The sequence below is a fragment of the Lethenteron reissneri genome, chromosome 50 (genome assembly GCF_015708825.2).
Source record: "Lethenteron reissneri isolate LAM-NWPU_2019-01 chromosome 50, ASM1570882v1, whole genome shotgun sequence".
Taxonomy (NCBI): Eukaryota; Metazoa; Chordata; class Hyperoartia; order Petromyzontiformes; family Petromyzontidae; genus Lethenteron; species Lethenteron reissneri.
The window spans coordinates 7,690,799-7,716,776 of NC_083828.1; the positions used below are offsets into that span (position 1 = coordinate 7,690,799).

Here is a 25,978-nt window from a genome sequence, read left to right on the forward strand (position 1 = left end):
AGTTAGGTTCCAGAGGTTTATTCGTAAGTACAACTTTACTCCTATCGATTCCAAACATGTTGCACGGCATGTGCACGAAACACGGGGAATGGCTTCAAAAGTTGTATCATCTCCTGTAGATGTAGATGCCACTGCTTCTTCACGTTCCGCAGATGTAGATGCCACCACCGCTAGATATTGCGCTGCGGTTAAACTTACGACTCTCGGTCCGAACAGGCAACTGGACATACGGACAGATTTGTTCGTATCTCTGAAAGTTCCTAAGTCGAATGCTCGTAAGTAGATGAGTCCCTGTAACCGCTTTCTCTTTAACCCAGTGTTATCGACGAAGATTTGTTTTAGCGGACAAAAAAAAAACCACGCCAGTTTATAAATACACGATGCAGTACAGGAATCCATGCTCCATCGGTGGACGTCTCACGCCGGGAGGGGAGAAATCGCCCGCGACCCTCAACTCGCCTCTCCGGGAGCAATCGCAACGGGCGGCACGACAAACACCATCTTCCACGTCCTCATCACCGTCCCACGTTGGTAAACGCGTTCATTTTTACACAACCCTCGCGTGCGGTGGTGAAAGAAGTTACAACATTTCGATTGAAAGCTTTCGTGACTGCAGGGATTCATCTTCTTGCTTCTTTCGGTAAAGTCACGTAGAAGGGAAGTAATAAAATAATAAAACATAATAAAATAATTCTCACGACATTTCGGCCACAACGCAAGCAGCCGCCCTCAGGTGAAGAACAGGTCTGTCGGAAAGACATTCAGACGCTGTCTTTTCGAAACCCGAGGACGACTGCTTGCGTTGTGGCCGAAACGTCGTGAGAATTATTGTATTGTTTATTTTTATTATTTTACTATTTCCCTTCTACGTGACTTTACCGAAAGAACCAAGAAGAAGTTACGACATGACGTGCGTTAACATCGCCGTGTTTTGATCGAGTGAGTGAACCTGCTGCATGGAACCCAATCGCCTCGTCGGGCCTGCCGTCTGTGAGCACGCTCGATTCGATACGAGGATGATTCCGGAGCCCGATATCGACAGCAGGCGTGCACTTTGTTCAAGCGAGCCTCACTCGCTCTGCCCGACGAGACGCAGAATAAATAACAAGAATAACCCGTAAAAACAAAGTTTTTCACTATAAATCCTTTATATGCGTGGCGGCTAGAGTCCTCTCGTCCTCTGGCTTGCGATGGCTGCCACCTATGGGTCAGATGATTGCATTGCACCATTAAGCAATTGGTAATTAAATTATATTTTTGTCCTAAAAAGTGTAAAATTTTGGAAAAAAAATTTCACGAAAATGCATTGTCACGCACAACGAGTCTGTGTGGAAAATGTCAGCTCGATTGGATCACGGTAAGTGGGTTAAAAAACGACCGAAAGATTTGCACGGTCGTAAGCAAGCAAGCGAACTTAAGATGAAGGATTTTAAAAATGGGGCACCACGGTGACGAGATGTTGACTACCTCGCCTGGTATACAGGAGGTCGGGGGTTTGATCCGGACCCCAATACCTGTATATTTGGAGTTTTCGGTATCTCTCTCCCCGTGGTCGAGTGGATTTTTTTCTCCGGACGCTGTTTTTTCTCTCCACGTTTAGAAGCACGGTCTTTCCGACAGACCTGTTCTTCGCCTGAAGACGGCTGTTTGCGTTGTGGCCGAAACGTCGTGAGAATTATGAAATTTTTATTATTTTATTATTTCCCTTCTACGTGACTTTACCAAAAAAAACAAAAAGATATTTCGCTACTGTTGTAAGTTTCCACGTGATAAGCCACTTCATTGAGATATAATTCCTGGCCAGGTCGCTTCTGAAAAAATATCTATATCGCTCAATGGGCCTTACCTTGCAAAATAAAAGGTAACAGTTTAATAATAGTTTAATTAAACCGGCGCACAGTTTTGCTCGTGTTCAACCCATGCTGCTGAACTTACGCACTCCCAGAAGAAAGGCTGTCTGGCCGATGGGATGTGCGCGGAAAAAATACAATTAAACACTTGTATTTATTTTCACGTGCAGGGACAGATGTGTGAAAGAGTAGGCGCGTCGCCAGCGCATTTGCTGTTTCTTGTATTCTCCAGAGCGGCACTGGCGGTGTCGTCGTGGCTAGATGGGGGCCGCGTCTCTCTTCGCTGGAATCTAACACCGGGGCCGATCGTTCAAGGCCTCCTCGGAAACGCACACCGCGATCCGCAACCATACACGCAGCAGCAACAACAACAAACAACAACAACAACAGACACATGCGTAAGGATTTGTTTAAAACGGGGGAAAAAAACGATAACGCTAAACAAAATAATAATTTCGCAGGCATTGTTCTGCGCAACATTTAATCAGCAACTACATTTTTTTTTGTACAAAAATATGACATCAGTTTTAAAATATAATGTTGCTTTTGTTATTTGGTGAGACTGTTTGGTGTGTGTGCGTGTGTGTGCGTGCGTGTGCACCTAGCCAGGCACAAGCGCCGTGGTGATGTCACCGCCACTTTTAGTGGCCAACGGCAGTTGTTGCTGTGTGTAGCAGTAGTAGTAGTCGTCGATGCAAGGGGGGGGGGGGGGGTCACAAACAAACACACACGCAAGCAGGCGCACACACACTGCGGTGCGACGTCAGTCTGGACGGTTTCGAATTCGCGAGCAGAGGACGGAGGAGGTACACCTCGCTTGGCGGCTGGCGGGCCCCGCTTGGCGAGCCCGGACGTCATTTATCCCGGCACCACGATTTCACCAAGCCGCCAAACGACATTTCTATCCGCCGTCGATGGGAGCATCCACAGACGCGGAGGAGAGGGGGGGGGGTGATATTTTCTCTGGATAATTTAGCGCGCACGCTCGAGTCACCTCTGTCACCGCAAGGAATGGCCCTTTGCAGTGACAGAAGCAACCAAGGTGTGCCGTATTCTTGTGTTTTTTTACCGAAAAAACCCAAGAATATGAATCCTTGCAGTCACGAAAGCTTCAAATCTAGCATCGAGGTGTGCGTGTCGAGGCGCACGTGTGTGGGGAGCGGTGGCGCAACGGTTAGGGCGCTGCGCGAGGAACCCGGCGACCAGAGTTCCATTCCCGCTCATGGCCACCAACACCGGTGACAATTATCTGAACCGGGCCTGGGCCTCCCCTAGGTCGAATCATCCTCAAATGAGTTGCCTGGGGCGATGTGAACATCGCCACTGGGGAGACAAAGGCGGCCGGGTGTGATGCTGGCATCCCTCAGCGTGGGGCATCCCGCAAGATCTGCCCAAGACAGAGCCCTGTGGCCGCCGGATGACCCCATCTCGCGGCCAGGCCTCAGATCGAGGGAGGGTCGAAAAGAAATGGGTTCGTCCGCGAGTGAGGAAGAGCTTCTACAGTTCTGGCTCGAGACGCGACTGTGCTGCGAGAGAAATAGATTCGCGCTAAATCCTACGTAACATTTCACGAAATCCTTTCACCTCGGCGCGTCACGGATAAACCCTGCAAACGAATTCGGCTTCTGCGCCCCACAGTAAGAGGAATGCCCATTTATACTTGACGACGATCTGTGACGAGAGCTTCAACCGCCTAGAGCGGCGCAGAACTAGTTGCCACCGTCGCTCAGTTTGAGAGAAACCGTCACTGGGAATCCATAAAAAAAAGTAGGAGAATTCAAAACGAAAATGCATCTGTGCAAGTCGAAAGTCGATCACCAAAGTCTAATCAAAATTGTTCATCCTCAACGGGGAGAAGCCGTGCGATGGTGGCGTTAGTCGTGTTCCCGATTGGAACCGTCTGCGATTGGACAGAAACGCATCCGCGTCACGTGTAGCTTACTTTGAGTGCACCCGTGATCACCGATTCTGAAATGCATTTATACAAACAAATAATCAAGTGCGCAAGATTATATTCTTCTCGTGAGCACGATACATTTTTTTCCGGACAATATTTCTGTCCTATCGAATTTCCTACGTTTACTAAAACAACGTAGCTCGTTAAGACTAAACGAGTTGCCATAAGGAGGCTTACACGTCAAGTTTTAAAATTATATGTCCGAGATGCAAAAAGAAAACCGTTTTGTCAAACGATCGTACAAATCACTATATAAATGTGCGTTCTATCCAAGTAATTTGTAAAATTTCACCAATTACTTTTCCCCAGGTGTGGTTAAGAAACGTTGGTGCTGCTCATTATTAAAAACCGTTCGCTCGAAGTAATGCTGATGCAGACATAGCACCAGGTGTTTTATCAATTGACTAAAAATTACGTAGCAGTATAATTCAGCCGATGTGAGCGGTGTCCGAAAACGCCCTCTTTTAAAAGTCCGCCAGCACTCCGCAAACGGAATGCCGTGGCGCCAGGGAACACGTTAGCTCCAAAAAAACATTTGCGCCCTCCCCCCCAGGAATCTACACGCAATTACATTCACACTTGATTGACCCGCCAAGTATCCACGCAGGAAATCCACACGCCGAGTCCCGGTTCCGGAGATGTCCTGCTAAGTTTCAGTCGGTGGCGATGTCGCCGCTCATTTGTTGCCAAAGCGAGGAGTTAAATTGCTACATTATTTGGAGTGCGAGACGTGCGCAACAGAGGTCGCAACCGGGTACCCGATACCCGTACCCCCTACCCGATACCCGGCTACCCGTACCCAGCCGGGTACGGGTACCCGTTTGCGACCCTGGTGCGGCCGGGTACGGGTACAGATAGACCGTGAGTCACTGGTGAGTAACCGTTTGTCACTCATTTCCCAACGTCTTGTCTCTTCTCACAATTCAAGTTCCTAGAATCAACCCACCCGCGCCTGCAACATGGCTTCATCCCAGAGGTCGCAATCAGGTACCCGATACACGTACGGCCGGGTACGGGTAGAGAACGGGTACGGCCGGGTACGGGTACACGTTTCCGACCCTGGTGCGACCGGGTACGGGTAAGGAATCAAAACCCGTTTGCGACCTCTGACGCGCAATGGGCGAATCTTTTTCAAACGCCGCAACGAGGTGGGGGGGGGGGGGCCCTGTATGGTCTGCTGCGAAGCAAACGGCGCCGAGTATATTTCGACGCGGTTTTAACCGGGGGGCGCGGCTGCGCGACTCGAAACCGTGAATCTTCCGCCACAAACGAGCGGCGGGGCCGCGCCGACGCCATTGCGGCCGAGGGGTCACTCTGGATCGGCTTCTAAAACAAAAAAATATATCTTTGGAATTCCAACGCTGTAAAAATGAAAAACCCTCAAAATGCGCATTGTCTCAATTGTCTCGTTGCACGTGATTGTTACGTAACGTCACATGCAAGACAAAAGCCTGTTGCATGCAAGTACATTTGTGTGCGTGTGTGAGCGCGCGTGTGCTGTGGTGACGTCACCGCCACTTGGTGGCGGGTGGCGGCTGCTGCTGCTGCTGTTGTTGTTGGGCTTGTGTTGTCCGTGCAAATACATACTGGGTGTGAAAATCAAAAACAGCACCACGCACACCAGAATCAAATTCAAACAAACACGCAACAAATAATTTCAAGATTACCATCATCCTTCCAGCCATGCGTTAATCACCCTGTCGTCACCAACACCCCCCTCCCACCATCCTTATGGGGGCCATCTCAACGAAAATGTACAACAGCATCGCCACGCACGCGGTCTGCCCACCCCAAACCGAGAGCCAACGCTCAATCCCCCATTGTGGGCTCCCGTGTCCCGCCTCGTAAATAATCCAGCAACGCGGCCTCATCTTACAAAGCAAAGCTTCAAAAACAGCCACAAGACTCAAATCTCCACCTACACACACACACAAAATATATACGTTTGCATCCGCACGAGACTATTCAAGAACACCCGTGTTAGTGTCGTCAGCCGGCAACGGGATGCTCTGCTGGCACTCATCGTCGGCCGTGCCTCACCGTTGGAATCCCGACGATGACAAAGGACGCGTTTACCCGTTCCCAACGAACCGTATTGACAAGTCGTGACCGCTTTTAAAATTCAAACGCCTCCCGGTCCCGCGCAAGGCACGCACGCACGCACGGTTTCGTTTCTCGCGGTCAGGTGGAGAGGAGTGCGGGTGGGGGGGGGAGGGCAACGGGAAACGGTTAGATACTACGGCCATCGATTAAACCGGGGATTTTATCGCCCTCGCCACCCCATTGTTGTTGTTGTTGCTGCGTGTCGAGGAATCTCAACGATGAACGCGCCGCTCGACGCCGAGTGGCGGCGTCTCTGCCGAAGCCCAAGACGCCATCGAAGCTCGCCGCAGAATCCACGCACGCACACAAGGGGCGGAGGGGCACACGCACGCAGTCTCGCGGTGCCGAAACCCTAAGCTTCGCTTGCCCGCCCGCCTGCCCGCGAAGAGAGAGTGGAAATTCTACATTCCTATGCCGAGGGCCAGTGCCTGAACAGGACGACCGTGTTATCGAACAGCACGAGAAGACAACTGGCCCAGTCGACCTCCCCCCCCGAGCAACTGTGCGTTGATGACCACACGGAACGATGACGTAACGCCCACGCCTCGAAAAATAAAAATTCACAGATGCAGTACTTGATGATAACGGCCGATGAGTGCAAGGGTCTCCCCACTCATACGGGCACGGGGCAGCGCTCGGTCACGTGGACATTCCACGTTACCATTGCCGAGGCCAGTCTTTCCACAGGTATTTATGACAGTAATAATAATAACAAACGGTACTAATAAAACCGAAGAGCCTGGGTCCGACTACATAAAACAAATTGCTCAAGAGTTTTATCCCTTCCGTCTCTCGGTCTCGCTCTCTCTCTCTCTCAGTCACCCTTTTTCCATTGCCAAATCAAAGCCGTGCCAGGGTGGGCCTCTCACAGTACGGAAATGTTTTCTCAAAGCCTTTGGGCCGAGCAGAGCCAGAATCAAAACCGTGCCACGCTGCTGGCCTCGCGACAAGAAGTGTGAATCTAGCTCGGGGCCCAGCAGGGCCGGGGGGGGGGGGGGAGCCGACGATGCTTCCGCCGCGTGCGACGTCAGTTCGGTGACACGGCTTTCACTCATCTGGTCTTATTATCTCAGTGGCACGGCTCGGCTTCCGCAGTGTAAAAAAGAAACCTGGCTCTTCCCGACGTCACGCCGGGCTGGCTCAGAATGAGCCCCAGAGAGGGGAGATCGGATGCACCAGCGAGGAGAGGAGAGAAGGGAAAGAAGGGGAAAGAAATAAAACAAAAGAAAAAAAACACATCCATCTCTCTCTCTGCCAGCCGGCGCTCTTCCAACCGCCAACTGGCATCAGGGCCCACGGCTCCGGCGGCAGGAGGGGAGCGGCTAGGCGCCGGTGATTTCGCTGGACACGAAGTACCGCAGGCGCTCCAGGTACTGTCCGTAGAGCTCCACGTCGTTGTGGCCGGCGCCCTCCACCCAGAGCGGCTCGACGGGGCGCTGGCAGCGCTCGTACATGGCCAGGCCGTGCGAGAAGTCGATCACCTCGTCCTCCGTGCCGTGGATCACCAGCACCGGCGACGTCACCTTCGACATCTTGTCAATGCTGCCAGAGGTCAACCGGGGAAGTGTGGGGTAGACGGAGGGTGACAGGGGACAAAGGTTAACAGAGTCGGCGCTTCGCTTGTCTGTCGCTCATTGCGGTGTCAGTCCGTCGGCCCGATTTCTGTTGTGCGGTCTCGAGGAGTGAGGATTCAAGGATCCAGGGACTGTTGGGTACTATTCCGTGGGCTGGTGGGTGGGCGAGTGAGCGAGCGAGAGAATGGGCGACCGAGAGAATGGGTGAGCGAGCGAGAGACTGCACATGTGGAAGGGTAAGTGGGCAAGCGAGCGGGTGAGCGAAAGAGAGAACGGGAAAGCGAGCGAGAGACTGGACAAGTGGGAGGGCGAGTGACTGGACGGGCGGATGGGCGAGCGAGCCAGAGAGAGAATGGGCGAGCGAGCGAGAGACTGGACAGGTAGAAGGATGAGTAAGTGGGCGAGCGAGCGGGTGACCGAAAGAGAGAACGGGAAAGCGAGCGAGAGACTGGACAAGTGGGAGGGGGCGAGTGACTGGGCGGGCGGATGGGCGAGCGACCCAGGGAGAGAATGGGCGAGCGAGCGAGAGACTGGAGAGGTGGGAGGGGAGAGACAGATCGAGCGGGCGGGCACCTGGGGAATACGTCGAAGCAGTGCGTCTTCTTGGTGTCGGGGAAGGCGACACGCATGCCCGACATGAGCGGCGAGTGGAGCACAACGGCGGCGCACTCGTAGCGCGACGCCAGGTCCACCGTGGGCACCGTGCCGATGCTCTGCCCGTACAGGATCACGTTCTCCGGGCTGATGCCGTACCTGCACGCAGCGAGCATCCAAGCAGAGGCACGGAGACAGAGACGAGGATAAAAGGTCCCTCCCCACGTAGCCTTTAGCGGACCGCCGGGGCGAGTGCTGCGAGCGAGCGGCTATGAAGACCGGCACGACGCACGAGGTGGTGGGCGGCCAGCACCGCGTGGGGCCGTCTTTATCTCCCCAATGCCGATGTTGTGAGCGCGTTGTACTGGACCCTCATTTAAAACCCACGCGTGCAAGGGCAGCAACACCCTATCCCATACAAATGTAACAGATGGTAATATCCGCACTTTGCTGTACCGCCTCCTCCTGGCGAGCCAGGGCATGGCACCTGCATGGCCACGGGTTCGGGAGTTTCACGACATTTGCACGATCCGCCAACCCTCGCGGCCTGCACAGTGCTGGACTAGTGCCGTGCGGCGCCACCATAGCTCCATCTCCTCACTGGATGTGCACTCGAGCGTGCTTTCTCCTTTGGCATCCGGCCATCATCCTTTTGCTCGGGATAGCATCATCTAACTGAAGCATTTGTTAGATCTGTTATAAATAAATACATTGCAATAACTTTTCCTCCAGCAGTGGAGGCAGGCACGGGAGACGGGGGGGGGGGGGGGGTTCGAGTCCACAGGAAGCTTACAGACAAAGTGCTGCGGAGAGAAACAAGTCCTTGCCGGGGCCGTACCGAGAACAGCGCTGCACGGCCTGGATCCCGATTCTAACAGCTGTGGAAACGCCGCCATAGCAGCAGCAGCAGCAGATAAGGAGCAGCAGATCAGCAGCAGTTCAGCAGCAGTAGGTCAGCAACAGATCAGCAGCAGCAGATCAGCAGCAGCAGATCAGCAGCAGCAGATCAACAGCAGCAGTTCAGCAACAGCAGATCAACAGCAGCCAATCAACAGCAGCAGTTCAGCAACAGCAGAAGCACATAAGCAGCAGCAGATCAGCAGCAGTTCAGCAGCAGATCAGCAGCAGTTCAGCAGCAGTTCAGCAGCAGAACAGCAGCAGCAGCAGCCGTTGAGCAGGTTACACGGTTTCCTTGGTACCCTAAGCAGGCAGCTTGCCGCCGTGGCAGTCGGCTGCGAGGGAGGGTCAGCGGCCGTGCGCCCAGCAACATGCACCTGCGGGGTTGCGCGCACGTGACATCACCAGGGCTGCCGCCAAGAGGCTTTTGGACGTCCGGGGCAAAGTGCCAGATTAGGCCCCCTAACCGAAAGCCCCCCTCTGTAATATCTGCGTCGCCCATGATAACTGCCCCAACAGCCCCCCCCCGCCCCTCCACGACCCCCAACCCCATCTCAACAGCCCTATGCGTCACCAGCACTTGAACCACAGCGCCAATCGATGAGTCAAGTGTTTGTCGCTCGGCCGAAGACAGCGAGCGCGGTAACGGAAGGTTTCCGAGTTCGCACCCTGGTTGTGGTGATTCGCCAGACCCATCAGCTCTCTGGGGTTGATAAAAAAACAACGAGCACTGCTTTTGTGCTGCGGAAGCCAACGGCGGTTTGTTCTCGCGGACAGACTCGCCCAGACCATAAAAAACGTGGAATCTCCACCACTTTGGGCTGTAAAAACGGGAGACGAGCGAGCGACCCGCCGCCTTCCACGTTCCTTCGAGGAGCAAAATTGATTTCGCTCGGACATTTCACTCGCTGGCAAGCGGAGAGCGCGTTAGGCGACAACGCCGCCGACGCTCGAGTGTCAGCCCCGTGGGTGGGTGGGGGGGGGGGGGGAGCGGTTCAAGTGCTCTCGAGTTGCCTTCGGTCAATACCACACGGCGGCTCTTCTGGCACGCGCGGCGCCAGCGGTAACACGGGGGCGTGGAGGCGGCCGTACGGCTCCCGAGGTCAGGGGCTGCCGAGTACGGGTTTGACTCCGGGTTTATAAGCCACCCAGCCACCCAGCCGCGACTGAAGCTGGTTTCTCAGGTGTAGCGGAGTTGAGATGTCTCGGCCCGGTCACCAATCGCTTACAAGCAAGACTTTGCACGCCTGCGTAGAGACGGCCCGACTTAGGTAGAGGCCAAAGGTTCTAGATTTGAAGCTTTCGTGACTGCAAGGATTCATATTCTTAGGTTTTTTTCGGTAAAGTCACGTAGGTAAAAAATAGAAATTAATAAAAGTAAAATAAAATAAAAATCACGACGTTTCGGAGGCAACACAAGCTTCTGTCTTCAGGTGGAACCGTCACAGCCCGACAGCTGTATCAAGTACGTGACTTTACCGAAAAAACCTAAGAATATGAATAAGAGGCCAAAGGCTCGCACAGAGACCCACAGATCCGCACAGAGACCCAAAGATAGACCGAGTCGAGATCAAATGACGGTTCTCCAGTGCAGTAAGTAGGTGGCCTCAGCCCCAGTCGCCAACGACTGCACGGAAGAACACCCATCAAATTACTTTTGTCCGGCATTTAATTTTTATAAATTCCAGCTCTAAAAACGAAAAATATGAGTTTGGCTGTCACGTGGCAAATATTGCTGTGGGTCTGAAACAAATGAAATTTGGTGATACTGTACTTGGCAGTGGTGCACAAGCACAAATAATATGAATAAAAAAAAAGAAAACACATTAGTGAACAACACTATGGCCTTAAAGCGAGAAGGTGTATGGCCTATGGGTGGGGTATTGAACCCTATTACTGTGTAGATCCTAAACTATTAAAACATATATATTTTAGGTGGTAAGCTCGCTCCACTGAGCTTTATAGCATTTTTTCAGAAGCGACCTGGCCACAAATGATAGCTTATCATCATGTTGAAATGTATAGCAGCCAACGACTCTAAAACACATGTTTCTAAATGTGGCGGGAAAAACGGGAGGACCCGGAGAAAAATCCACACGACCACGCGGAGAGAGAAAGGCAAACTCCAAATAAACAGACGTCGGGGGCTGGGATGGAACCCATGACCTCCTGCATACCAGGCGAGAAAGTTAACATCTCCAAACCGTGGCGCCCCAGATCAGATGTCCCTCCAAGGGATCTCAGAAGTAGTTTTGCGATATCCGCTTCTTCGGGGTCATTTCCCCTATAACGTGGAGGGCAGCAGCACACCGCGAGACATCCGCATGAATCGTTTGTCCCGTGACACAACACTGACAGCACAACCTGGATAAGATTGCCTTAAATTTGTAATTAGTCAAATATAATTTTCAAAAGGGTATTTTGAGTTGCGTTCAATCGACACCACTTTCGTTCATCCCGTGACACGACACGGACAGCACGACCGGGATAAGATTGCCTAAAAATTGTAATTAGAAAAATATTATTTTCAAAAGGGTATTTTGAGTTGCGTTCAATCGACACCACTTTCGTTCGTCCCGTGACACGACACGGACAGCACGACCGGGATAAGATTGCCTTAAATTTGTAATTAGTAAAATATTTGATTTCAAAAGGGTATTTTGAGTTGCGTTCAATCGACACCACTTGCTACTGGCCGTACGATTTTCGGAGCGCAAATTTTATTCGAGTGTTGACAAAACACGGCGATTAACGCCGCCTATGGCAACGACCGCTCGCCGGTTAAACATTAACGGGGTTTAATTTCAGCGCCTTTATCGCGTGGACAGTAAAAGCAGGGCCGGGTCACATTCTCCAAGCCGCCCACCATTGACTCTCCCCCCCCCACCACCCCCAGCGTTTCCCGTGAGCCGCAAGGGGGCCGACTCGGCGATTGAAAACCAACGTCCCGACAACGGGAGGAGCGACGACCCAGCGTGAAACATTTCACGCCCGCACGAGACTCGGTCATCAGGAGCGGCGGTGAGGGAGAGGGGAGATGGCACGCCCCCACCCCCCATGGTTTTTTTGTGCTCTCAAGTCCACGATCAACGTCAGCCGGTTTTCTCCGGGCTGAGGTCCAAATGCCAACACAGCCAAATTCTTGACAACTGCTTTTTTTCGTGTTCGGTTTGTTGTCCTTCCGCCGCACCTCCGATTAGCACGGTTGGGCTACGCAAGGGGTGAAAGTAGTTCAACGTGCATTCGTACAGCTCAAAGCTAACGTTTCATTTACATTTGATCATTCTCTACTAGGGTTACCGTGCCACCACCTCTCCCCCACCCACTTCAGATAGACGAACACAGCGAGAGGGCACTATCGATTTCAATCCAAGTTGGAAAGCTACGTAATGCTAAGAGTCATCTCGAGCGGCTGTAAATATTGAACTGTAACCACGGTATCTTGCAACTTTTTGCTGCTATTCAGACACGTAACCGCAAACCTCTGGGTCCAGAGTTTACTGCTTGGAGGAAAACTCCAGTGAGCCCGGCCGACCTCGGCTTTGACGCCTTCGGCCCGATGGGTGAGCGTCGCAAAAACCTCGTTTAGAGGTGGCCCAAGTGGCTCAGGGAGTCAGAGATTCCGAAGCCGCTGAGTGCCCGAGTTTGAGTCCAGGTCTTAGCCGCTGCCCGTGGTCGAACCGCGCTCTCGCGTGCGGCGAGCCCAACGTGCCAGCCCGGTTATCAATGACTGCACCAAAAATTCCGGCACGCTCAGAGTACGGCTCTGCGCTCCACTTTGATAAATTGCAGCTCTTTTGAGAATGAAAAAATACCAGTTTGGCCGTCTTGCGACGAGTGTTGTTGTCCCCCGTCGCAGGGTGTGTGAGAAAGTGCAGCCCCCCCCCCCCCCCCCCCCCCCACTTCGTAACTTGAGTGCATCTCAAATGAATTGTTGCACTGTACTTCTGCGCTCCGGGCGGCTTCAGCGTACAGGGATGTGCGCTGCCTCAAGCTGAATGAGACAAAGTTCCTCGTGCTCTCTGTTGACAAACACCCCTTTATGGTTTCTTTGTCATTGTCCAAAAAGGTTTAAATTAGACACTTCCTAAACGCAGGATTTAAACAATGAGGCGGCCCCGGTGGCTCAGAGGTCACGGCGGCCGAGTTGGCACCGCGAGTATCCTGGGTTCGAATCCGTGCGTGGTTAAACCGGATTCTCAAGTGCAACGAGTCGATGACGATCTCAGCCTCGGTCAAATCAATGTCTTGCAGAGAGACCCATAGGGCTCTCACTTTGAGAACCAGAGACTCACATTGATCCCCACAGGATTTACACAACTCGCGTGCTGGAAAATAGGCCGCGAGACTTATGAAGAAAGCGAAAGACTTGCGCAGAGACACACACTAGATTCGACCGAGTTGTGTTTAAAGCAGGGTTCTTAACTGTGGCGGAGTTGATGGTATTGGCGCGGTCGCCGATGACTGCATACGGGAGAACAAAAACAAACAAATCCCTCCAGTTAAATTTGGTTCTGTACTTCATTTGGCTAAATCGCAGCTCTGAGAATGACAAACCACATCAGTTTGATCATCACGTGACAGGGCTTCAGCGGGCCGGTGCGGTGCTCCGCCAGAGATCCGCACGACCAGGATACGACAATCGTAGCCCTCGCCCCAACTCACAACAGAAAAAAAGATATCGGGTAAAGATCATGTTTTGGGCAATGGTCCCTTGGGTGCAGTGGTGCTTAACCTTTACTGAAGCCTTGTGGTTCTCAATCGTGACAACGAGCTGGCAAGCCAGTCTTGATAAGGGATCTTTAGAGACCCTCCGATGTGACGAGAGATTTCAACCACACGGAGAAATACGCGGGCGGAAAAACGCACGCAAACGCACGAATGCCGCGGACAAACACGTCCCTCAACGCCCGCGGGTCTAAATGCGTCCGCATCTCGAGGTGCCGTGCGCAAACAGTGGACATTTATTTTATAAACGGGCAGTAAGTCCATTTGCCTCTGCGCGGAGTCTATGGGTCTCTATGCGAGTCTAGAGGTTAAGATAATCGAGCCACTACGATAAAATACAAAGTGGATTTATACGGCGTCTAAATGTGTCCGCATCTTGTGACACTGTGTGGAAGAACGGAGTGGGTGGGGGGGGTTGTTTTTATTTATTTTTAGGGAGAAAGAGGCGCTCAGTCATGGGCAGAGCTAACAAGGAAGGCATTGAGCCTCGCCTTATACGCGTTAGGTTATTCACTAACCACACTGCTACGCAGCGTTATGTAGAGAAAAGCCACTTCCAAAATATAAACTCTTGTTTTCTAAAGTATTCTGTACAATCTTGAAATTGGCTTGAGAGGGGAGGGGGTGGTTGCAATGTAATTTTCTTGGAAAACACGTGAAGCGCCTAAAAATAGCGGAAGACGTGGCACGCAATGTTTCTTGGGCACAGCGTGGCACGCGAGATGAAAAGTGCACAAAGAAGCCGGCCGGGGGTGCGTGCTTGGAATGACACGGAGAAGACCACACGAGGAGGGCATTGATTAGACAACGCACGCACGCTCGGGTCGGACACGGCGAGAGAAGAGATGATGGACGGTGGCGACCATGGGTAGTTGTTTGTCCGTACTTCACCAAACTGGTCAGCGTGGGTTGGGGACGAGAACACATTGTGTCTTGTCGACTACCAAATTGGTTTCGATTTAAAGCTTTCGTGACTGCAGGGATTCATCTTCTTGGTTCTTTCGGTAAAGTCACGTAGAATGAATATCAAATTGGTATCGGTGCCCCAGGTCCAGAGCTCTCAAAGCCTCTGTACCCTGGCAAGGAAGTGGTCCGTTGAAGAGAGGCGGATGATGATGTTGAAGCATCATTGAGCTGGCGATAAAGCTCACCCCCTTTTCTCCCATACAACAAAGCTATCAGCCTCCAAGCCATTGTCAAATCCACTGCTGGAAGAACATGTGTATCTAAGACAGATACTACTGAAGGTGGACCAAGATCTTATGAGTGCTTTTGGAAGTCACAGGCTCTTGCTGTTTTGAATGTACGCATGTTGAACTTTTTTCCCAATGTACACAGCCAACCGTGCGAATCGGAGGTGTATTCGGCCTGCAGGTAGGTGGCTTCCAACCCCTGGCATCGGTACATTTCTTCCTGTGGCGTGCTGTAGAGAGATAAGAAACTGATATCGCGAAGACCAACAAATGTTACAAAAGTCCATCTCGCTTCTTTCGCCCTTCCACGTCGTTGCTTGTGAGCTGGCTGGACCTGCCCTGGTGCCCACCGTTGCACCGTCTTGATGAAGACAACGTGCTCCAACCCCCCACCTCCCCCCCTCCTCGAGTTTGTTATCTCCGTTCTGCAGTCGCGGGTCGAACCGTCATCTTCCACTTGCGTAGTAGATGATGATGAAGATGATGTTAAAGATGATCACGTGGACCGGATAATCATCCCAACAGGAGTGGGTGCCGTCAAATCGTCTTCTCTCGGCCGGCTCGTCACGATTGAGCCGTTCACGCTCCGTCCAGCCTGGGAACAACTGCTCCCTCCGCGTGTCGGTCATCCGATGGTGATGATAATGGTTAGTTATCGCTTCGGGACGTCGTGCGGCCGACGCGATTTTCCGTGGTCCACAGTTTACGGGGAAAAAAATACCGTGGGGAAGGGGAGGGGGGGGAGATTCGCCCGGTTGCGAAAAGGTCAGAGTCACCGTTCCCACCCGTTCCGGCTCAACGCGTCTTGACAACGGCCAATTTGACCTTGTGTGCTTCACGTCCGCGTGCGTCATGGCGAGCCGCTGTAAAAGCCCGGCTCAGCTCGAAGCGCAAATTTGCATGCATCAGGTGGAGGACACAGAGAGCGCGCGAGGGGCGGAGGCGGTAAGGGGGAAAGGTAAGGGGAGCGGCAGTGGCGTATTGTGTTATAAAAATGTGTTTATCACGGTTGCTGAGAAAAAGGCCACCAAGCGAAAATGCCTCAACGGAAAGCAGTCAACAATTACATGGCACTATTATTATTACAACCGTCATAGATAAAGAGAGTTAGTAGGCTTCTTGAACGGAGCAAGGTATCAAGAACTTGGGCAGAGAGAGAGGATCGATGGGAAGTGTTCTGAACTGCAGTTTTGGTGGTTGAACGCAGTACGGACGAGACGAAATATTCAGTCAACATCGGAGTAGGAATCAATGAGTCATCCCCTGTCCTATTTACACTCTACTTCATAGCCCTGGCGTTTTCAGGCCATACCAGCCCCCTGCGCTACGGTGCAGGTGCATCGCCTGCACACTTTGATTGCTACGCCACTGCGTGGAAAGGACCTTCACCTAGCAGCCGATTACCACGATGCTGGAAAAGAAAGCATAACCGAAGAGTCGATGCATTACCCCACTTTCAATTTGTGCTGTGCAATTGTTTCGTGGCGAGTGACAAAAGCTCAACGCGCCATCGTCGCGCGTCTTTGTGAAAACTCTCGACATGGAATCTGACAGTGGAGAGAAAATGTCACAACCCCGACACACTATGTTTTTACTAGACTACAATTTTTTTTACCAGATAAGGCCCACTGAGCTACGTAGCTCTTTTTCAGAAGCCACCTGGCCACAAATGATAGCTCAACAAAGTGACTTGTCATGTGGAGATTGATAGCAGCCAAATAAATGCACGTTGATTCTAAATGTGGAAGGAAAAATAGGACGTGGAGAAAACTCCACGCGACCATGGGGGGAACACGCAAACTCCAAATATACAGGCGTAAGGGTTGGGATCGAACCCACAAACCCTTGTGTACCAGGCGAGGTAGTTAACATCTCGCCACCGTGGCGCAACCATGACGCTCGAGCAAAAAGTTCCCACAGGTGCTTTCCCTGCAAAGGGTGGTGGGTGATTCTGGGTTCAGGTTGTATTTCACAGCCCCAGGCAACCGTGTCTGGTTTAGCACCGGCTTGAAGGAAGCGGGTATGGAAACATGTGGCGACGACATGCAAAGGTATGCATGTAAAAAGGTTAAACAAAATGCACGGCGCTGCAATTTTTGCTGCCGATTGAAGGGTTTGCAGTATCGGAAGCTCTAGAGACCCCCTCTAGAGCGGATGTTGGCCTACTCTTCCTTGTTGGCCAGGCGTCTTGGAAGAGGTGGGAGTCCCCACACTTTACCTCCACGACAAACCGACTGCCAATCGGCCGTTGTGGATTTAAAAAAACTTCTCCCATCCTTTCACATGCCGCGCCGGGAGATCCAAACGGCGACCACTGGCTTGCAGGTCCGGTGCGCGGACCGTTATCCCAAGCATCCAGGTATGCGCGCGTAAGTACGTGTATATATGTCTGGCCAAAGTCCTTGCCTGTGAAAATGTACGATCTCTTGCGGGAGTTAGGGGTGTAAATGATGCGTCATTTCGTAATGTTTTTATAGCCCTTTGTTAATCCACTTCTGATGCAATTATGTCGCTTAAGCACCGCACTGTAAAATTCTACTTGCGTCTCTCCATCAACATCAGTCGTAAGACGAAAAATTATCAACTCCTTCATGAATGCATCGTCATGTAAGGGTTGCTTCAGCTTATTTAATCTTTTCTTTCCTTGGCCTCGCAACATTGTCAATGAGATTCCGGAAAGGAGACAGATTAATATCAAACGCCATCATGTCAGCCCTTTGAAGACTATGACAAGGCGTCCGATTGAGTAGTCCCTGTGACATTTATGATGCAGTCACTACCGCTCACCCGCTAATTTCAAGTACCTTGCGACTTGCAAAAAATTCTCTTAATCCCACAATTAGTGTGATTGAACAAAAAAAATCCAAGATCACAACAAAACTTAAGAATTGTGCGACTATTGTAAGGATTTTAAACCCCAAAAAGGTTTTTCCGGAATAAAAACAATACATTTCCACGCAGCTCCGCCAGAATTTTCATCAAACTCCCTCTGCTGAGTTGATGGAAAAACTCACAAAAAACTTGTAATAACGATTCGCATTCACAGCGCGCCCATGGCATAACAATAAGCATCAGAGTGCAGTTGTTTAGCCTAGGGGAACCCCTAATGGCAGCTTGCCCCTGAGTGGCACAACAGGACTCAGCACTGGCCTGCGAGAGGGGCATTAGTCTGAAAGTTGGCGGCAATGATTGCCATGCGTAAACCCAATTTTCCAACCAAAATTACCTGCAAATTACTCGTATGTAATCCCCGCTGTGTAATTTGTGGGTGGGTTTTTTTTTAAGTTGGCAAATTTAGGCCATGACACCGGCACACAATGGCCTCTTTTTGAATGACGTAACGGAGTATTTCAACGTCCACTACGAAGCAGACGGTGCATGTTTTTACGGTTACCACACTTGGTAGTAATAACCAGGGTAACCTTCCAGATACAAACCGCTAATCTCTACAACAATCAGCGAACGTGCTACAGCTGGACCATTTAAAAAAACTAAACATTTTTTTATTTTATCAGGTAAGGGCCACTGAGTTACATCGCTCTTTTTCAGAAGCGACCTGGCCACAAATGATAGCTCAACGAAGTGGCTTATCACGTGGACATGTTTCGCAGCCAAATACTCTAAACGTATGTTCATTCTAAATGTGGAGGGAAAAGCCGGAAGACCCTGAGAAAAACCCACGAGTCTGAGGGGAGAGAGAGACGAAAACTCCAAATATACAGGCGTCAGGGTCGGGATCGAAACCACAATCTCATGTATACCAGGAGAGGTAGTCAACACATTCCTGCGGAGGGAGCTGGGAGGAACGTTGGGTTGCTCGGTCAATGGCCAGGGTCAACGGCGGCGTGGTGTATTCCGCAAATATGGCCGACTGTGAGGGCGGGCACAAGCCGGCGTAAGTTAAACGTTGAGTTTTATAAGGGCACCACGGGGTGACCAGCCCCTCCCCACCCAGCCCCACCCCCCACCCAGCCCCACCCTCCCCACCCTCCCCACCTAGCCCGTCCCCACCCTCCCCTCTCCACCCAGCCCCACCCCTCCAATTTTTGGATGCACGACGAACGGACACAATAATCCCCTGTGGGCTGGTGTAACCAGCAGGTTCCTACCAGTACTATCTCATCATCTCTTTCAAGGTCATAACACTCGGACACCACCTAACAATTACACAGCAAAACCTACTTGCTGTGCCATCCCACGCACATCACAACATCGCTGTTCTCCAAGTTATGACCTCGGGTGTAACGTCACCTCAATGTGAGCAGCAACAACAACAACGCCTTCATGCAACTAAAACCAGCATCGCCAACGTTATTCTAATGGCCGGCATCAGTCTGCAAAAGGGACTGCGCAGACCAATTCAGACCGTATTGGTCACCCCCGTGCCCTTATAAATATCAACATTCACGTAAAGGAGAAACACAATCAAATAGACAAAATTTGTCAAATAAATTGCCCGTATTGAAACGGCTGTACGCCGTATGAACCTGAAAACTCAATTTCCCTGTACAAGAATACGGGCAAAACGTATGGGTTGACAAAATTGACCCCCCAACTGGGAATTTCGCTACAGGATATTCCGTTTGTGAGTGAAGAGCTCCGACAAATCCAGCACTACCATGTGAACAATTACCAACACGACTACAACTATTGCCAGTATCACCACCCACATCATCACCAGCACAACCACCTCAACCAGGACTACCTGGGCTACCACAACTGTGACATCACCACTGCTACCACCACCAGCAACAATTGCAATCACAACCGCCACCATAACTATAATCACCATCAATCACCTCCACTGATACCACTTTCCCTACTACCAACAGTCATCGCCACCACAACCACTTCCAAAGATACCAATTCCTCTACTACCAACACAGCCATCACCACAACCACCGTAACCACAACCACCATCACCTCCACAGATACCAACTTCCCCTACTGCCAACACAACCATCACCACCACCACCACCCTAACCACAACCACCCTAACCACAATCACCATCAATCAGCCCCGCTGGAACCACTTCCCATACTACCAACACAACCACCACCACAACCACCCTAACCACAATCACCATCAATCACCTCCACAGATATCAACTTCCCCTACTATCAAACACAGCCATCACCACCACAACCACCCTAACCACAATCACCATCAATCACCTCCACAGATACCAACTTGCCCTACTACCACCACAACCCCCACAACCACCACCACAACCACCACACCCTGCCACCACAACCACCACCACCACAACCACCTCCACAACCACCACAGCCACCACCACAACCACGCACCTTGTACGCAACGCCTGCCACGCCGCCTCGATGTCGGCGTAGAGATTCTTCTCGGAGGGCCTCCCCGTGCTCGCCCCGTAGCCCGAGTAGTCGTACGAGAAGACGTTGCAGTTGATTCGCGTGCCGAGGCCCACGTAGAAGCTGCTCATCTGGCCCAGATCCACGGCGTTTCCGTGCGAGAAAAGCAACGTGTAGCGTGCACTGGGCGCGCAACGCACGAACATGCACGCCACGCGGTTTCCACGTGTTGAGCGCGTCAGGGAGACCTCCACGGCGTCGAGTTCTCGCTGTGAGTACTGCCACTCGGCCTTCTCGGTGAGGTGCAGGGACCAGCGGGCAGCAGTCTCGTCTGCCATGAGCGCGTAGGTAGGCTCCGGCGGAAGGAAGGCGAGTTTGGCCGCGATGCGACTCGGGCACGGCGGGCAGCAGAAGAGGCAGCAGAGTTCGCTGAGCGAGAGGCCGTTCATGATGGTCTGGGGGTGGTGGGGGGGGGCAGGCGAAGAGAGAGTGTGTGTGGTTGTGAGTATATGTGGTTGTGTGTGTGTGGTTGTGTGTGGTTGTGTGTGTGTGGTTGTATGTGTGTGGTTGTGTGTCGTGTGTGTGCGTGGTTGTGTGTGTGTGTAAGTGGTTGTGTGTCAGCGTGTGTGCGTGGTTGTGTGTAAGTGGTTGTGTCAGCGTGTGTGTGGTTGTGTGTGGTTGTATGTCAGCGTGGTTGTGTCAGCGTGGTTGTGTGTCGTGTGTCAGCGTGGTTGTGTGTGTGTGTGGTCGTGTGTGTGCGTGGTTGTGTGTGTGTGTGTGGTCGTGTGTGTGTGTGGTCGTGTGTCAGCGCTTGTCTCCCAAGTCCGCTAAGGGCTATATGCCACACAGCGGATCGTTGTGCGTGTGTCTCCCGGTCGCCGGCGTGCCCGAGTTGCGTCTCTGCCGTGAGGTGTGTCCGCTTGTCGTTAGTACGTGTGCCTGGGGGGTCTTCCGTGTGCCACTGTTAGTTGTGCTGTGTGTCTTGTGTCACTGTCTTAGTGTGTGATGCCGGGTGTGCGTGTGTCACTGTCTTAGTGTGTGTGTGTGTGTGGTATGTGTGTGTGTCACTGTGTGTGTGTCACTGTGTGTGTGTGTGGGTCACTGTGTGTGCGTGTGGGGTACTATTAGTCGTGCTGTGTCTTGTGTCACTGTCTTAATGTGTGATGCCGGGTGTGCGTGTCACTGTGTGGCATGTCACTGTCTTGGTGTGCGTGTAGTGTATGTGTGGTGTGCGTGGTATGTGTGGTGTGTTACTGTGTGTGTGGGGGTCACTGTGTGTGCGTGTGGGGTACTGTTAGTTGTGCTGTGTGTCTTGTGTCACTATCTTAATGTGTGATGCCGGGTGTGCGTGTCACTGTGTGGCGTGTCACTGTCTTAGTGTGTGTGTGTGTTGTATGTGTGTGTGTGGTATGTGTGGTGTGTCACTGTGTGTGTGTGTGTCACTGTGTGTGTGCGTGTGGGTCACTGTGTGTGCGTGTGGGGTACTGTTAGTTGTGCTGTGTCTTGTGTCACTGTCTTAATGTGTGATGCCGGGTGTGCTGTGTCACTGTGTGTGTGTCACTGTGTGTGCGTGTGGGGTACTGTTAGTTGTGCTGTCTTGTGTCACTGTCTTAATGTGTGATGCCGGGTGTGTGTGTGTCAATGTGTGGCATGTCACTGTCTTAGTGTGTGTGTGGTGTATGTGTGGTGTGCGTGGTATGTGTGGTGTGTTACTGTTTGGTGTGTCACTGTGTGTGTGGTATGTGTGTGTGTGTCACTGTGTGTGTTGTATGTGTCAGTCTAACGTGTGGGTTGTATGTGTGTGTCACTGTGTGTGTGTCACTGTCTTAGTGTGTGTGTCACTGTGTGTGTCTTTGTCTAACGTGTGTGTGGTGTATGTGTGGTGTGTATTGTATGTGTGGTGTGTGTTGTATCTGTGTGTGTTGTATGTGTGTGTGTCACTGTGTGTGTGTCACTGTCTAACGTGTGTGTTGTATGTGTGTGTGTGGTATGCATGTGTTGTATGTGTGGTGTGTGTGTTGTATGTGTGGTGTGTGTGTTGTATGTGTGTGTGTTGTATGTATGCGTGTTGTATGTGTGTGGTGTGCCACGGTCTCACGTGTGTTGTATGTGTGGTGTGTCACTGTGTGTGTGTCACTGTCTCACGTGTGTGTGTGTTGTATGTGTGGTGTGCGTGTGTGTGTTGTATGTGTGTTGCATGTGTTGTATGTGCGGTGTGCGTGACACTGATATGTGTGGCCGTGTTACTGTGTGGTGTGTATGTGTGGTGTGTGGTTGTTTAAGTGTGTGGCCGTGTTACTGTTTGGTGTGTGTGTGTGGTGTATGTGTGGTGTGTATGTGTGGTGTGTATGTGTGGTGTGTATGTGTGGTGTGTATGTGTGGTGTGTTTAAGTGTGTGGCCGTGTTACTGTCTGGTGTGTGTGTGTGTTGTGTGTGTGGGGTGTATGTGTGGTGTGTGTGGTGTGTATGTGTGGTGTGTATGTGTGGTGTGTATGTGTGTATGTGTGGTGTGTATGTGTGGTGTGTATGTGTGTATGTGTGGTGTGTATGTGTGGTGTGTATGTGTGTATGTGTGGTGTGTATGTGTGGTGTGTGTTGTATGTGTGGTGTGTGTTGTATGTGTGGTGTGTGTTGTATGTGTGGTGTGTGTTGTATGTGTGGTGTGTTGTATGTGTGGTGTGTTGTATGTGTGGTGTGTGTGTTCAAGTGTGTGGCCGTGTTACTGTCTGGTGTGTGTGTCTATTGTGCAACTGAGGACTGTTTGCGTCTAGATTTCTATTACGCATTTAAGTTGTAATCTATACGAATGCCGATTATCCGGTATGTTTGTTAAACTATATTAACATGTCCGTGTATCTGCATATATTGCCTCACACTCGTGTATACTACAGTTTTATATCACAAATGTGTACGCTTACACCTTTTACAACCTGTATCGTTAAAAATCGGCTTATGTAAGTACTAAGAATGCTGACAACACGCAAGTTAAAACTCACCGATACCTATTGCTTAAGCCAACCAACCAAAAACTAACATCAACACAATCCTATCGCGTGATCGCCATTGCCAGTATAACAACACGAAACATTTAACGCTGTAAACACTTTATACTTTTATTATCAATCGACGGCTCAAACCTTACCTGGCAAACTCAGGCCGCAAGTGTTGCCCAACCAACCCACCCCCACACCTCCCTGTTTACCTACAAGGCAGCTATTAATAACAACAACAACAATAATCACGACTACGACAATCGTTAAACAACTCACTGAACCTTTAAGTTATCGCTCGTGATCGATTGCCGAATTTCGCCTTCTCATCCCGTCCGCTTCGCGCCTCCGTTCGCGAGGTCTCCTGCCGCGCACAGACACCCACCCAGTCACACACAGTCACACAGTCTGCCAGCCAGTCGCGATGCTGATGATGATGCGGAGGTCGACGGTAACCATCTTAGGTGAGGAGATTAAGAGATAAATACATCACCCCACCCACTCAACACCAACCAGCCACCAATCCCCCCCACCCACCAATCCCCCCCCCACCCACCAATCCCCCCCCACCCACCAATCCCCCCCCACCCACCAATCCCCCCCCACCCACCAATCCCCCCCCACCCACCAATCCCCCCCCACCCACCAATCCCCCCCCACCCACCAATCCCCCCCACCCACCAACCCCCCCCACCCACCAACCCCCCCCCCACCCACCAACCCCCCCCCACCCACCAATCCCCCCCACCCACCAATCCCCCCCACCCACCAATCCCCCCCCACCCACCAATCCCCCCACCACTAACCCCCCCCCCACCACCAACCCCCCACCCCCCCACCAACCCCCCCCCACCATCAACCCCCCCACCACCATTACCCCCCCCCCCACATCACCCCCCCCACCATCACCCCCCCCCACCACCACCCCCCCCACCACCACCCCACCCCCCACCCCCCACCACCCCCCCCACCACCACCCCCCACCACCACAGGCGCGTCATGCTGTGACGTCAATGTAAGAAGCTCGCCACTGGCAGTGCGAGAATTTATCAGCAGCCCCCCCCCTCCCCCTTACGAAGATGGCGGCGAGGTAAGTTACAATCTGGGTGACGTCACGCGGCCCGGCGACGACGGGGGGGGGGGTGGGGGGCACGCGATAAGGAAAAAATCGCGTGACCGTGACGTCAGCGCACGCGCGCGATGACGTCACGGTCGTAATCCGGAGGCGTGGTTGTTTTTTGTGTGTGAAACGCGCGTGCGTCGTGACGTCATGACGTACGATCGCAAGCTTGTGGCCCAATGTGGGTCACAGTGGCCTCATGGGGGTCACAGTGGCCCAATGTGCTCACTATGGCTTGATGTGGGTCACTTAGGCCCAATTTGGGTCACTTTGGCCTAATGTGCTCACTATGGCTTGATGTGGGTCACTTAGGCCCAATTTGGGTCACTTTGGCCTAATGTGCTCACTATGGCTTGATGTGGGTCACTTAGGCCCAATTTGGGTCACTTTGGCCTAATGTGGTCACTTTGGCTTGATATGGGTCACTTAGGCCCAATTTGGGTCACTTTGGCCTAATGTGGTCACTATGGCTTGATGTGGGTCACTTAGGCCCAATTTGGGTCACTTTGGCCTAATGTGCTCACTATGGCTTGATGTGGGTCACTTAGGCCCAATTTGGGTCACTTTGGCCTAATGTGCTCACTATGGCTTGATGTGGGTCACTTAGGCCCAATTTGGGTCACTTTAGCCTAATGTGGTCACTATGGCTTGATGTGGGTCACTTAGGCCCAATTTGGGTCACTTTGGCCTAATGTGCTCACTATGGCTTGATGTGGGTCACTTAGGCCCAATTTGGGTCACTTTAGCCTAATGTGGTCACTATGGCTTGATGTGGGTCACTTAGGCCCAATTTGGGTCACTTTGGCCTAATGTGCTCACTATGGCTTGATGTGGGTCACTTAGGCCCAGTTTGGGTCACTTTGGCCTAATGTGCTCACTATGGCTTGATGTGGGTCACTTAGGCCCAATTTGGGTCACTTTGGCCTAATGTGCTCACTATGGCTTGATGTGGGTCACTTAGGCCCAATTTGGGTCACTTTGGCCTAATGTGGTCACTATGGCTTGATGTGGGTCACTTAGGCCCAGTTTGGGTCACTTTGGCCTAATGTGGTCACTATGGCTTGATGTGGGTCACTTAGGCCCAATTTGGGTCACTTTGGCCTAATGTGGTCACTATGGCTTGATGTGGGTCACTTAGGCCCAATTTGGGTCACTTTGGCCTAATGTGCTCACTATGGCTTGATGTGGGTCACTTAGGCCCAATTTGGGTCACTTTGGCCTAATGTGCTCACTATGGCTTGATGTGGGTCACTTAGGCCCAATTTGGGTCACTTTAGCCTAATGTGGTCACTATGGCTTGATATGGGTCACTTAGGCCCAATTTGGGTCACTTTGGCCTAATGTGGTCACTATGGCTTGATGTGGGTCACTTAGGCCCAATTTGGGTCACTTTGGCCTAATGTGGTCACTATGGCTTGATGTGGGTCACTTAGGCCCAATTTGGGTCACTTTGGCCTAATGTGGTCACTGAAACCTGATGTGGTCACTGGCCTCATGTGGCCTAACGTTGTCACTGTGGGTTACATTGAGCTAATGGGGGTCGCAGTGGCCTAATGTTGGCCACTGGCCTAATATGGGCCACTGTAGTTTGTTGTGGGTCATCGTGTCAGGTCAGGCTTTGGTCAGTGCTTGTGTTGAGGAATG

The 25,978-nt window shown here is 51.9% G+C and overlaps 1 protein-coding gene across 2 annotated transcripts; it reads right to left on the bottom strand.

Moving 5' to 3' along the window:
• Nucleotides 1-2,300: 2,300 nt before the first annotated feature.
• LOC133355149 (alpha/beta hydrolase domain-containing protein 17B) lies at nucleotides 2,301-23,610 on the bottom strand. Of its 2 annotated transcripts, none has more exons than XM_061572480.1 (4): nucleotides 23,499-23,610; nucleotides 20,207-20,679; nucleotides 8,058-8,237; nucleotides 2,301-7,452 (listed from the first exon to the last, which is right to left on the bottom strand). In XM_061572480.1, exons 2-4 carry the CDS (start codon nucleotides 20,671-20,673, stop codon nucleotides 7,233-7,235), a joined length of 867 nt encoding a protein of 288 aa, XP_061428464.1. In that variant the 5' UTR covers nucleotides 20,674-20,679; nucleotides 23,499-23,610; the 3' UTR covers nucleotides 2,301-7,232. The 2 variants fall into 2 exon arrangements, with proteins under 2 accessions (XP_061428464.1, XP_061428461.1); XM_061572477.1 differs by having other exon boundaries at nucleotides 23,367-23,604.
• Between the last annotated feature and the right edge of the window lie 2,368 nt (nucleotides 23,611-25,978).